Raw genomic sequence first — 14,384 nt, forward strand, 5'->3', positions numbered from 1 at the left:
TTCCCTATATGACTCGGTACTACTATGGTGTCTTCGGCCTTCAATTATTGTGGATCTGTTAACTCCTAACCCTTATTCACTTGTTCAGAACTCTTGTTTTATCATCCTCACTTTAATATTCCCTCCTCTCTTGTTTGTCCTAATTAGATTGTAAGCTCTGTCGAGTAGGGACTGTCTCTTTATGTTCAAGTGTACAGCGCTGCGTACATCTAGTAGCGCTATAGAAATGATGATTAGTAGTAGACTTTTATGTAGCTTATAGTAAGACTGGTTTGTTTGCTAGTACATGGTCTTTTAAATCCTCTTTGAACTGAGATTTCTGTTTGATCATTTGATTGGCTTTCATCCAGACAATAAAATGCTGTGCAGAAATTCAAAGGATTGAAGAAAAAAAAAAAAAAACCCTTAAGTAGAGTCTCACGGGACAAGACACACAAGAAGCATACAATAGCAATTATGAATTTGGAGCTATACAGAGACATGTTCAAAAGATATAAGACAAGCAACAGAAAGTACAGGTGAACAGCTGCAGATATTAGGAATACAAAAGAAGATAAACAATACTAATGCACACAGACAAGGCCACCAATATAATATCATTGCACAGGGACACAATCCACGGAACAGCATAGATGAAAGACCCAGGGCTTTTGCAGGTCTTGGAGACTTTGCCATGTGGTAATAGCTGCTTCAAACAGAAATTGTACACCGATTTGTATAAGTATCCTGCATTATTGCCAAGGTATCTAGGCAGTGGATTTTGCAAACACTTCAAAACTTTATCCTGCTTTTGGGTTATAGCATGCTGTATTTCTAGTTTGTGCATTGGCAGGATTATTTGAATAATATGTGGAACTCTTAGATATTATTTTTTCAGGAAACTGAAGACAAAGCCATTTGTAAAATGCATTTATTTTTAATTTCCAGTGTTACATGAAACAATTCAAAAGTCAATGCACATTTCTTTTAATTTCAAAGTTGTTCACCATTTAAAGATGTTTTAAGAATAGGTATAAAAGGTACCTGATTTATCTCTTCTGATTTTAAGCAGTGCAAAAATAAAAAGGTTTTTCAGCCCTTGGATATTTCAAATAAGGCATTCTACTAGAATTGACCAAAAGTAATGAATAGTTTGGGTATATTCAAATGCTTTTACAGTCATGTCTGAATTCATACAGAGTACTAGTTGGATTTGTCTTTCTAATGACTAGGGATGTACAAAGAATTCAAGATTGAACTTTACCAAGATTTCACCAGATTCAAGTTTACTGATCTTCAGATTTGCTCTAGTTCTGCTAGGATAATGGGTCAAATTTTTATCAACACATTTGGGAAAAATGTAATAGAAAATCCCCAGAATAGGGTTCAGATTATTGTAGGAATATATAGCTGATCTGTTAGCTTTGGTGGCATTCACATTTGAGCAGGGAAGGGCAATACACAGGGGGCTGCACGAATGTCAGTTCTACCCCTAGCATGCCACAACATTGCATAATATTGGAACTAGGAATGCACAGACCTCCATAGACCTATAATGAATAAATAAAATAAAAATGATGGAAACACTTTTGAAAATATCTGCAAAATACAGTATTTAAAATCACCAAAACTTTGAATAATGACATTTTTTGTGTATACTTACCATGGTCTTGTGGACCACATAAAATTCAGTGGCAAGCTACAGGTTGCCCACCCCTGCTTTAGAGTTAAAAATGCCCGTGCTGATTCAGAAAATTTGCTTCAAAACTGTTTTGAATCTTTTGAACAAGTTTGCACATCTCTGTTCTTTATTTAGCTTCCTGCTCTGAATCCTGTAACATAGACTAGTTCTTGGAACCAGTTAGAACTCAAATGCAATCGCAGATCACTTATACGGTTAGAACAAGGGAAGATACCATTTTTCACTATCTACAGAACAAACATTGCTTATGGATATAACGCACTGATGCCACATCCCCTCAGTTTGGAAGGATTTTCTTAACACACACAAATATTTTTTCAAAGTACAAATAAGGTCAGTAGTACAGTAATAGAAAACAAAACTATCTGAAACTCAAACACTGTTGCCCTTTGCTTTGTGCTCTTGGTTTTCAACAAAGCATTATCCTAAATCCAAATTTGTTAACAATGAATTTATTTTTACCTTCCATTGCTTAAAGTGTGTCCGAGACCTTGGCTGGTTTTGTGACTAAATGTAGTTTTCATGCATCAAAGGTGATCCGAGGCTCTGGCTTCCACGCATTGTAATCTGTATTGACAGCCTACAGTATATCTGCATACTGATAGTGGGTGTTTACAAACTTGCTCCTTGTACATATGTCTACCACATGGGCGTAGTTTGGGGGGGGCGAGGGGGGGCAATGCCCCCAAACACAGGGCCGGCGCACTGCTGCAGGCAGCTCTCCCTACGTCCCTCTTTCAGCTCCCCAACCCTGACAGCCCTCTGTCCTCTCTGCTCCTTCCCCCCTCCGCACGTTTAACCATTTATTTTCAGTGGCAGCGAAGGCAGTGAAAAAGAAAGCACTGCGAGCTCGCCTCCAACTTCTCCCTTCCCTCCCACAGTGTCCTGCCCTCGCGGAAACAGGTAATGTATCATCACAGAAGGCGGGACACTGTGTGAGGGAAGGGAGAAGTTGGAGGCGAGCTCGCAGTGCTTTCTTTTTCACTGCCGTTGCTGCCACTGAAAATAAAAGGTTAAACGCACCGGGGGGGGGGGAGGAATGGCGAGGAGGGCTGTCAGGGAGCTGAGGGAGGGCAGGGAAAATCGCTGGACATGGAGAGAAGAGATCACTGGACATGGAGGGGAGGGCAGGGGGAGAGAAGAGATCGCTGGACATGGAGAGGAGGGGAGAGAAGAGATAGCTGGACATGGAGAGGAGGGCAGGGGGAGAGAAGAGATCGCTGGACATGGAGAGGAAGGCAGGGGAGAGAAGAGATCGCTGGACATGGCGAGAAGGGGAAGGCAGGGGGAGAGAAGAGATTGCTGGACATGGAGAGGAGGGGAGCCGGGAGAGAGGAAAATTGCTGGACATGGATGAATGGGGGCAGGGGAGAAAGGAATTTTGCTGGATATGGGTGGATAGAGGAGAGGGCAGTGGAGAATGGACAGTTGCTGGACATGAATGGATGGAGGGGAGGGCAGGGGAGAGAGGAGAATTGCTGGACATGGATGGATGAATGGAGTGGACAAGGGAGAGGAAATTTGTTGGATATGGGTTGATGGAGGAGAGGGCAGGGAGAATGGAGAGTTGCTGGACATGGATGGTTGGAGGGGAGGGAAGTCAGGAAGGAGATGCACATGGATGGAGGGGAGGGAAAAGAGGAGAAATGCTGGACATGGATGGAGTGGAGGGCAGTTAAGAGAGGAGAAATGTTGGACAAGAATGGAGGGAAGGAAAGACACAGGAAGGAGATGCATGCGGATGGAGGGGAAGGGAGAGAGGAGAAATGCTGGACATGGATGGAGGGGAGGGAAGACAGAGGAAGTAGGTGCACATGGAGGGGAGGGGAGTGAGGAGAAATGCTGGATATGGTTGGAGAGAAAACTGCTGAATTTAAGGGCTGGATCGGAGCACTTTGAGGGCAGATGCTGAAACTGGAGGAAGGATAGGGACAGGGCTACAGATGATAGAGAAGACACATAAGGACACAGGAGGATGGTGGACATGGTGAGAGAAAAAATATCAAATGGAAAGAAGACACTGCATAAAACAGAAGACTCTGGGACCAAAGCGAGTAGAAAAACTAAATGATCAGACAACAAAGGTAGAAAAAAATATTTTATTCAGAATTTATTAATTGGAATGTCAGCTTTTAGAAATGTGCATCTGTGATATTTTTCATGTAAGTTTCAATTTTTCTAGTATTGCTGCATGCCGAGTCTAACTTCTTGAGGTAACTTTCCAGTTCAGTATTTTGCCTTCATATTTTTTTTTATTTCTAGTTCCTTGTGTCTTATCTGTTGTCATGTGTTTTTCATGTGTGATCAAGGTGCAGTATTCTGCTAGAGTGTAGTATTTGCAGCCATTTTTGTTTTGTTTCACTAGGTTGTGTACTGGTGTTTTAGAGCCCGCTGTAATTATAGTGCTGCCTTTCCACGCATAAAGTTTTAGCTCGACCTGTCCTTGGAATTAGTGCTGTTATGGTTTGGTAAGGTTATGAGTGTGTTTTTGCACAAGTCTGTGTATAGTGTTTTGCAGTGGAGAGATTGTGTGTTGGCCTTACTGAGGTGGCACCAAAACAGAAAGGGTGTAGAGCCAAAATCATGACACACTACCTCTTGAAGGATCTACATATAGAGCTTATGCATTTCTAAGGGGTGGACTACTGGAGAGAAAGAGGGAGTGCTGGATAAGGAGGAAGGAATGGAGAAAGAGCTGGCTTTTTTGGGTATAACCATGATGTATATAATATGAGATATCTCATACATATTCATTATGGTTATTCCCAAAAAAGCCAGCTTTCTCCCTTCCTTCCTTCATATTACCATATTCATTTGCATATATACAGTGGGGGAAATAAGTATTTGATCCCTTGCTGATTTTGTAAGTTTGCCCACTGACAAAGACATGAGCAGCCCATAATTGAAGGGTAGGTTATTGGTAACAGTGAGAGATAGCACATCACAAATTAAATCCGGAAAATCACATTGTGGAAAGTATATGAATTTATTAGCATTCTGCAGAGGGAAATAAGTATTTAATCCCTCTGGCAAACAAGACCTAATACTTGGTGGCAAAACCCTTGTTGGCAAGCACAGCGGTCAGACGTCTTCTGTAGTTGATGATGAGGTTTGCACACATGTCAGGAGGAATTTTGGTCCACTCCTCTTTGCAGATCATCTCTAAATCATTAAGAGTTCTGGGCTGTCGCTTGGCAACTCGCAGCTTCAGCTCCCTCCATAAGTTTTCAATGGGATTAAGGTCTGGTGACTGGCTAGGCCACTCCATGACCCTAATGTGCTTCTTCCTGAGCCACTCCTTTGTTGCCTTGGCTGTATGTTTTGGGTCATTGTCGTGCTGGAAGACCCAGCCACGACCCATTTTTAAGGCCCTGGCGGAGGGAAGGAGGTTGTCACTCAGAATTGTACGGTACATGGCCCCATCCATTCTCCCATTGATGCGGTGAAGTAGTCCTGTGCCCTTAGCAGAGAAACACCCCCAAAACATAACATTTCCACCTCCATGCTTGACAGTGGGGACGGTGTTCTTTGGGTCATAGGCAGCATTTCTCTTCCTCCAAACACGGCGAGTTGAGTTCATGCCAAAGAGCTCAATTTTTGTCTCATCTGACCACAGCACCTTCTCCCAATCACTCTCGGCATCATCCAGGTGTTCACTGGCAAACTTCAGACGGGCCGTCACATGAGCCTTCCGGAGCAGGGGGACCTTGCGGGCACTGCAGGATTGCAATCCGTTATGTCGTAATGTGTTACCAATGGTTTTCGTGGTGACAGTGGTCCCAGCTGCCTTGAGATCATTGACAAGTTCCCCCCTTGTAGTTGTAGGCTGATTTCTAACCTTCCTCATGATCAAGGATACCCCACGAGGTGAGATTTTGCGTGGAGCCCCAGATCTTTGTCGATTGACAGTCATTTTGTACTTCTTCCATTTTCTTACTATGGCACCAACAGTTGTCTCCTTCTCGCCCAGCGTCTTACTGATGGTTTTGTAGCCCATTCCAGCCTTGTGCAGGTGTATGATCTTGTCCCTGACATCCTTAGACAGCTCCTTGCTCTTGGCCATTTTGTAGAGGTTAGAGTCTGACTGATTCACTGAGTCTGTGGACAGGTGTCTTTCATACAGGTGACCATTGCCGACAGCTGTCTGTCATGCAGGTAACGAGTTGATTTGGAGCATCTACCTGGTCTGTAGGGGCCAGATCTCTTACTGGTTGGTGGGGGATCAAATACTTATTTCCCTCTGCAGAATGCAAATAAATTCATATACTTTCCACAATGTGATTTTCCGGATTTAATTTGTGATGTGCTATCTCTCACTGTTACCAATAACCTACCCTTCAATTATGGGCTGCTCATGTCTTTGTCAGTGGGCAAACTTACAAAATCAGCAAGGGATCAAATACTTATTTCCCCCACTGTATATATATATATATATATATATATATATATATATATATATATATATATATATAATATGCAAATGAATATGCTAATATGCTCCGCCCCATCCTTTGCCCCCCCCCCCCCCCCAATGAAACAGTCAAACTACGCCCATGGTCTACCAGCCCGTTTTGTTTTTTTTGTTTTTTTAATGCGGAACAAGCATGTATTATAAATTTATTTCATGGTCACATTAACAGAACACCACCAGTGCACTGAATTCTATACTATTAACTCCTTCTAACTGACGATTTTGTTGGTAATGCAAGACCATGTTTGTCTTGGATTCTACTGGATTTGCTTCTTGGACTGGTCTTTGGCAGATATTGGTGCCTCTGTAGATTATCCCATCTGCTGTAATGAGAATACATCACATCCTGTAATGGTATTAGAAGTCTGGTTTAGTAAGGCTATTCTCCCATTCTGTGTCTGGGGGTGGGAAGGAACCTTTGTGAATCAGGCCCTAGATCTTGTCAAGGAATTGTATATTTGTGCTTCATAAATATTAGACTTCTATTGAGAAGTAGAAAAATATGTGCTAATGATCTAGCAATTCAAAAGGAGAGAAGCTAAATCATGTAGATAATTCTTGCAAGTAGTCTGTTCCTTTTTATTCCATGTGTATGGAATGCAGTTGAGGTAGGTGAACACAGTCTAGTGTCATGGAGCTTTATGTGTTTAGGATGTCTCCCATGGGTCTATGGTGGAAAAAAAAGGCATCCTAGAACCAGTCAGGTTTGCTGGATATCTAGAGTACACAGTTGCATATATTAGGTGTCCCCTGTAAGCATGTGGATAGCCTAAAAACTCGAGTGGCAGTGCAGTGATAAGGATGGGTTTGGGCAGGCTTGCCCTGGTGCACATATCGCTTTCCTGGTAATACAAAAAATATGCTTAGTGAAAGGACATGCTCTCTGTGTCATAGAAATAATGTAAATAATGTTTTGCACATAATTGCATGATTATATGTGGTGGTGACAGCAGAAATCAGCTATGAAATCTGATCTTAAAACTGGTCTTTATCCTCCAAGCTACCACCTTCCTGATAGTTAAATGTGTCTCTGAGCTGCCTTTTAATTATTGGTATGGCTGATTTCAGCATTTCTACATGAAATGACATTTCTCTTAACTATCCTCCCACAAAGAAGATTTCAGTGGGTGATTATTATATCATTGTCATAATGAAAACCATTGTTGCGTCTCCATTATTCACTTAGGAAACATTCAATGACCCTCTAAGCAAGTATCATACACTAAAAATAGAATAAACTATACTGAGCTTCAGCAATTGATCCACTTCAAGACTGGACTTATCTGACATTGACACATGTTCTTGCTGAGTTAATACATTATGAAGAATTTCATTTTCCATCTCATTATTATTTCAAAACATATTCTCACTGTCTTCCACTTCATGTTCCAATAACTAGGGCCCTGCATATCCTAAATGCAATATCATTATAGTGAGCTCAGAACTTGCCAGTTGCAAAAGGTTAAAAAGAAATGGAGTGTTATGGAGCAATGGAGTATCCAAAAGGTTTGTTAGAAGAATTTTGAAGCACTAGGTATTTCTGATAGGTGTGATTGCTTGCTAGGCTCCCTTTTCAGTAGAACAGGTTGATGGGATGAAGAACCACACTGTATCTAATTGGTGCTGATAGAGAAGACATGTACCATCAGCTTGAACAGAGCCCTTTTTTTAGACAAATATGAAAAGCTGTATACTTTTGGGCGCATGAGTAAACCGTTAAGGCATTGTTTAAGTGCTCTAAGAGAGCCATTGTGCAGATGTGGGACTGAAATTTTCATCTTGTATCACTTTGATCACAAACTCTGGCAAAAGCAACAAGCACTATTGTACTGTTAAATTCTAAACATCAATATTAAATTCTGATAACATGGGATTTATGTATTTTTCTTAGTCTTTTGACAGAAGCTACACTGAAGCCCTATATATCAGTATTTAAAGTTGGTCTTTTTGTGGTGAGACTTCTCAGGCTGTGGTATATTTAATTTTAATCACTATTTTTGTTTTATTGTTCTTTCTTATTGAAGACTCCATTGAATGCAGTTGAACACTCTTTATGAAAACCATTCTTGACTTCACTTGTAGTAGCGGTCCCTTTCAAATCATTTTTGGAAGACTTTTTCTTGTATGTCTGCAAGAGGAGAAAAACATGATTCCATCATGGTTATGTCAACTACAAGCAGAATCTTAAAAAAAAAGCAACACAGTCTTCAGATCACATAACAGTGAAGCTTGAACATAAAAATTTGATTTTATGAAAACAATTGACCATCAAGTAACTCACCACTCCTCGAATTCAAAGTAGGAGCTCATTGAACCTGTTCACTTGCACATAGTGAAAAGAAATATGACCTAAAGCCGTTGTTTTGATTTGTTTCTGGTATGTATCTCCCGCTCTACAGAAGTTATGTGCTTGCAGCAAAGAAAGGGATTGTTCTATGCTCTTTTATGCTAGAAAGTTTGTTGGAATGTAATTGTATTTTACATGCATTGCCTGTCACCTATTATTTCTCTGTGATTACTCTGTGACCTCTGATGTGAATTACTTAGAGAGGTCACACAGCTATGCAACTTCCTGTGGGGGTTAGATGCAGCAGATGCAGCACATGGAGCACATGGAGCTCATGATCTCTCCTAACCTGAGAGGATCTATGGTGGTGTGAGCATCCATTACCATCTAAGCACATGGAAGGAGCTGATAATACAAATGTATAGTAATATGTATATAAAAGCCTGTCTGATTATAATCTAACTACAAACTGTGAGTAAACAGATGTTTTGTTACTTCAACTTTAAAGTGACTCAGCAGTGAATTATTCAGGGGTGAATGAGAGAGAGATGAAGAAAGAAATTAACATTTCTAAAGCTGAAGCTGTGTGTACTAAAATCTGCTAATTATTTACTACAAATAATCCAACAAAAGGGTTATGGGCCCAGGGTCCAGGAATTGAAAAAGAAGAGAAATATTACCAGGCAGAAAAAAAAAAAAAAAAAAGGCCACATTTTTCTCTTAAGTTTTAAAGGAAAGATTCAGTCTGTCTCTCTCTCCCCCCCACACAGCAGACAGAAGGCTAAGAAAATGGCTGAGGGAAGAAATTCACCATTTTTCTATTCTCTCAAGGTGCCTAAATTAACTGAGTTTAATTATCGGCAGTGGGAATTAAGATTCATATGTCTCCTTCAAGCAAAAAGATTAAATATATGCTTAGACCAAGACAGAACAGCTGAAAATATGGCTGAATGGGACAATGCAAACTATTATGTGAAGTGCATGCTTTTGGAAGCTCTCTCAGAGAAACAAGCCATATTAGTGGAGGGAAAAGATACACCAAAGGACATTTTATATAAACTGAGAACTATGTATGCAACTACATATGCAAAGCAGCAACCAATTTGGCTGGCAGAGTTGAATGAAACCAAATTAAGGGATAAAAGTAAATGTAATGATCACATTATGCATCTTATGTCTTCATTTCAAAAGTTAGAACTTTCAGGAATTCCCATGTGTGATGCATTGAAAAGAGCATTTCTTTTTACCTCACTATCAAAGAAGTTTGATGTTTTTAGGTCTGTAAATGAGGCCATTGAAGGGCAATCTTTTGAACAGGCAACATCAAAACTAAGGCAGGAATGCATAATAAATGATTCTGAGGAGATGTGTTCTCAAAGCAAGTCAGAGAGAAATGAAACAAATTTCTTGGCAAAGAACAAAGGAAGGCGGAGCTATGGGAAAACTCCACCCAAGGGCAAGCTGATTTGCTACTCATGTGGAAAGGAGGGACATGTATCTAAATGGTGTAAGGAAACACAAAACACTCCCTCTAGCTCACCTAAGCCAATGGAACTAAAGAATTTTCAAACCAGGAAATGTATGAAGGACAAAGATAAACACAAGGGCTTTCTAATGGCAGAAAAATCTTTGACTATGGTAAATAATAATTCAAATGAAAGTACTTGGATTTTGGATTCGGGGAGCACATGCCATTTAACCAATTGTAAGAATTTCTTTCAGGAAATGTGTCCAGAAGAAGGTATCCTTAAAACTGCAAACGCAGGGACTGCTAAGATCCAAGCAAAAGGTATTGGATTCTTAAAATGCAAAGTGTCTAATGAAGTTAAAGAAATTCCTGTAAGTGATGTCTTGTATATTCCCCAAGCAGTTTGCAATATGCTTAGTGTATCTACATTAGATAAGAAGGGATTTGTGATTCATTTTGAAAACAGTAAGTGCACAATCTCTAAAAATGATGAAGTGTATGCTGAAGCTTTTATGCATAATGATGTTTATAAGCTGAACATTTCAGGTGAAGCCTCACATATGGTGCAAGTAAGGAAGAATGATGGTAAATGTAGTCTGGAAATCTGGCACCGCCGCCTGGGACATCGTGATTCTAAGGTGATCCAGGATCTTTACAGTAAGCAACTGGCCACCGGCATTCAGATAAGTGCAGATGCTGGTAAAATGGAGAAATGCATAGACTGTGTTACTCAAAAAGGTGTGAGACCCTCATTTCCTGCATACACAGGAAATAGGAGTAATAAAGTACTGGACTTAATACACAGTGACTTATGTGGACCGTTTAATATCCCATCATTGGGAAATAACAGATTTGTGCTAATATTCTTGGATGATTTCTCTAGATATTGTGTGGCCTATTTGCTGAAAGAGAAAAGTCAAGTCACAGACATGCTGAAGAAATACGTAGCCATGGTGAGCAATAAATTTGAAAGAAAACCAAAGGTTCTTCAGACCGACAATGGTGGTGAGTTCACTTCACAAAGCGTGCGCACATTTCTAGAACAAGAAGGCATTCAGCATATCACAACAGTAGCTTATACACCAGAGCAAAATTCTGTTGCAGAGAGAAAATTTAGGTCACTTGTGGAAATGACCAGATGTATGCTGTCAGATAGCAATCTCCCTAAAAGACTATGGGGGGAAGCCATTCTCACAGCAGTGTACCTACAAAACAGAATGCCAACTAAAGGCGCGGAGCGCACACCACATGAGACATGGCATGGTAGGAAGCCAAACCTGTCACACATAAGAACATTTGGAAGTACAGCATATGCTCATATACCAAAGCAAAGAAGGCATAAGCTGGATTCCACAACAGAAAGAGGCATTTTAGTTGGCTATGCTCCAGGACACAAAGGATATAGAATTTTGAATCTGAAAACTGGCATTGTTGGCATAAGACATGTTACATATTTTGATGAAAACAAAAGGGTTGATAAAGGCTGGATTATCCCAGATGAGCCTTATCATCCAGAATATGAAACTAGAACCATAATAGACATGCCAGTGTATATAAATGCCATACCAAGGCAGATGTCTGAAAGCAACTCATCTGTATCTAACGAGGAACAGGCAGAGGAAGCAGACACAGAAAGGATCATTGAAGAAGACAGTACAGTTGGAGAAGGGGAATCAATTGGAGAAGAACTCTCAGATTTAGAGGATGCGGAAAGGTCAGACCAACCTGTTGTCAGACGCTCATCCAGGGAAAACAAAGGTGTTCCACCCCCAAGACTGTCTTACCTAACAAAGTCAGCAGAAGCTCAAGAGCCCTTAACATGGGATGAGATTGAGAAAATGCCAGCAGAAGAAGCTGCTGAATGGCATAAAGCTGCACAAGAAGAAATTGATGCATTGGATAAAAATAATACTTGGATTCTTACAAAATTACCTCCTGGCAAGAAAGCTATAGGATGCAAATGGGTATTCAAGTTAAAAAGGAATGCACAAGGAAAAGTGGAAAGGTATAAAGCCAGATTAGTGGCAAAGGGATATCTTCAAAAATATGGAGAAGATTTTGATGAAGTGTTTGCACCTGTAGTGAAACACACGACAATAAGAACACTTCTGAGCATTGCAGTCTCAAAAGGCATGCAAGTCAAACACATTGATGTGAAAACAGCGTTTCTTCACGGAGAAATAACTGAAGACTTGTACATGGAACAGCCAACAGGTTTCATAAATACAAAACAAAGACAGCTAGTGTGTAAATTAAACAAAGGTCTTTATGGATTAAAGCAAAGTGCAAAATGTTGGAATGAAAAATTGCATGAAATATTGACAAATTTAGGATTTAAGCAAGGTGAAGCAGATAAATGTTTGTACACTAGGTGCACAAATGGACAATATGCATACATTTTAGCTTTTGTTGATGATCTGCTCATTGCAAGCAAAAGTGAGCAAGAGTACAAGGACATTGTAAAATATTTAAACCTCAATGTTGAGATAAAAGAACTTGGTAATGTGTCATACTATCTTGGTATAGAAATTGAGAAACAAAATGATGGTTCTTATCTTCTAAGCCAGAAGCAGAAAATAAATGAGCTTATTGAAAGTTTAGGTATGCAAGATGCCCAAGTTGTAAGCACTCCCATGATCACTGATTTTCTGAAGGATGAAACAGTAAGAGAACCTTTACCAGATAACATCCAATATAGATCAGCCATAGGTAAGCTTTTATATCTAGCTACCACATACAGGGCTGATATAGCAAATGCAGTAGGAATTTTGAGCAGAAGGGTCAGCTCACCTACCAAATCAGATTGGACTGCAGTTAAAAGGATGGTAAGGTATTTAAAGGGTACCATTGATTGTAAATTAAAGATTTCAGCCAATAGTAATCCAAAACTAATATGTTACTGTGATTCAGATTGGGCAGGGGATCATTCTAATTATAAATCCACAAGTGGATATGTGTTTATGTATGGAAATGTACAAATTTCATGGGCCAGTCATAAACAAAGTATTGTGAGTTTGTCTTCTACAGAAGCTGAATATGTGGCCGTATCGGAAGCGTGCAGAGAACTGATGTGGATTGAAAAACTTTTGCTGGATTTCGGAATAGCTGAAAAGAGACCAATCCAGATAATGGAAGATAATCAGAGCTGCATCCGACTGTCACAGAATGACAAGGTTCAGTCACGCACCAAGCACATCGCAACGAAATACCACAACGTGCGAGAGTTGGTGAAAGAAGGGGTCATCAGTCTACACTATTGTCACACCAGTGAGATGACAGCTGACATCATGACCAAACCGTTACACAGAGAACATTTTGAGGATCTGCGTATAAAGCTTGGACTTTGTATGAATAAATAATTGCATGACAGTTATGCATGAGAAGGGGTTTGTTGGAATGTAATTGTATTTTACATGCATTGCCTGTCACCTATTATTTCTCTGTGATTACTCTGTGACCTCTGATGTGAATTACTTAGAGAGGTCACACAGCTATGCAACTTCCTGTGGGGGTTAGATGCAGCAGATGCAGCACATGGAGCTCATGATCTCTCCTAACCTGAGAGGATCTATGGTGGTGTGAGCATCCATTACCATCTAAGCACATGGAAGGAGCTGATAATACAAATGTATAGTAATATGTATATAAAAGCCTGTCTGATTATAATCTAACTACAAACTGTGAGTAAACAGATGTTTTGTTACTTCAACTTTAAAGTGACTCAGCAGTGAATTATTCAGGGGTGAATGAGAGAGAGATGAAGAAAGAAATTAACATTTCTAAAGCTGAAGCTGTGTGTACTAAAATCTGCTAATTATTTACTACAAATAATCCAACAAAGTTTAGTGTACAGAATCAATAAAATCAATTTTAAGTTTCTTCAGGGCTTTCATTCATATTTCTAACCAATAGTTGACATGTACCCAACCAGACTACACTGATGTGAAAAGGTTTCTCCCGCCCCCTCCTGCTTTCCTCTATTGTATGTATATCACACTGAATGGTTTCTGATATTTAAACAAAATGTAATATTAGACAAAGGGAACCTATGCAAACAGATAACCATTTAGGATCGTGTCATTTATTTAAGGAACAAAGTTATCTAACTTTCATATCACCCATGTGCAAAAGTAACTGTCCCCATACTTAATAACTGGTTGTACCACCTTTAGCAAAAGTAATTACAATCAAATGCTTCCTATAATTTGATATCAGTCTATCACATTGCTGTTGAGGAATCTTAGCACGCTCTTCCTTGCAGAACTGCTTTAATTCATACACATTTGTAGGTTTTCATGCATGAACTGCTCATTTCAGAGCCTGCTAGAGCATCCTGCTGTACACCGCCTTGGGTGAATCTCTTCCAAAAAGTTGTTAATAAATTCCAATAAATAAATAAATCTCTATTGGACTAGGCCATTCCAAAATTTTAATTTTGTTTCTCCTCAGTAGTTCAAATGTGGACTTGCTTTTGTGC

General features: G+C 39.9%; 1 protein-coding gene across 1 annotated transcript in view; it reads right to left on the minus strand.

The window, feature by feature from the left end:
* Nucleotides 1–8,022: 8,022 nt before the first annotated feature.
* Nucleotides 8,023–14,384, minus strand: part of ELOVL2 (ELOVL fatty acid elongase 2) — a 196,829-nt gene continuing 190,467 nt past the window's right edge. Inside the window, exon 8 of the mRNA XM_030210995.1 lies at nt 8,023–8,280. Coding sequence (XP_030066855.1) covers nt 8,155–8,280 — 126 coding nt within the window. The 3' untranslated portion in view covers nt 8,023–8,154. The remainder of the gene's footprint in view (nt 8,281–14,384) is intronic.

This window comes from Microcaecilia unicolor, chromosome 1 (genome assembly GCF_901765095.1).
Source record: "Microcaecilia unicolor chromosome 1, aMicUni1.1, whole genome shotgun sequence".
NCBI lineage: Eukaryota > Metazoa > Chordata > Amphibia > Gymnophiona > Siphonopidae > Microcaecilia > Microcaecilia unicolor.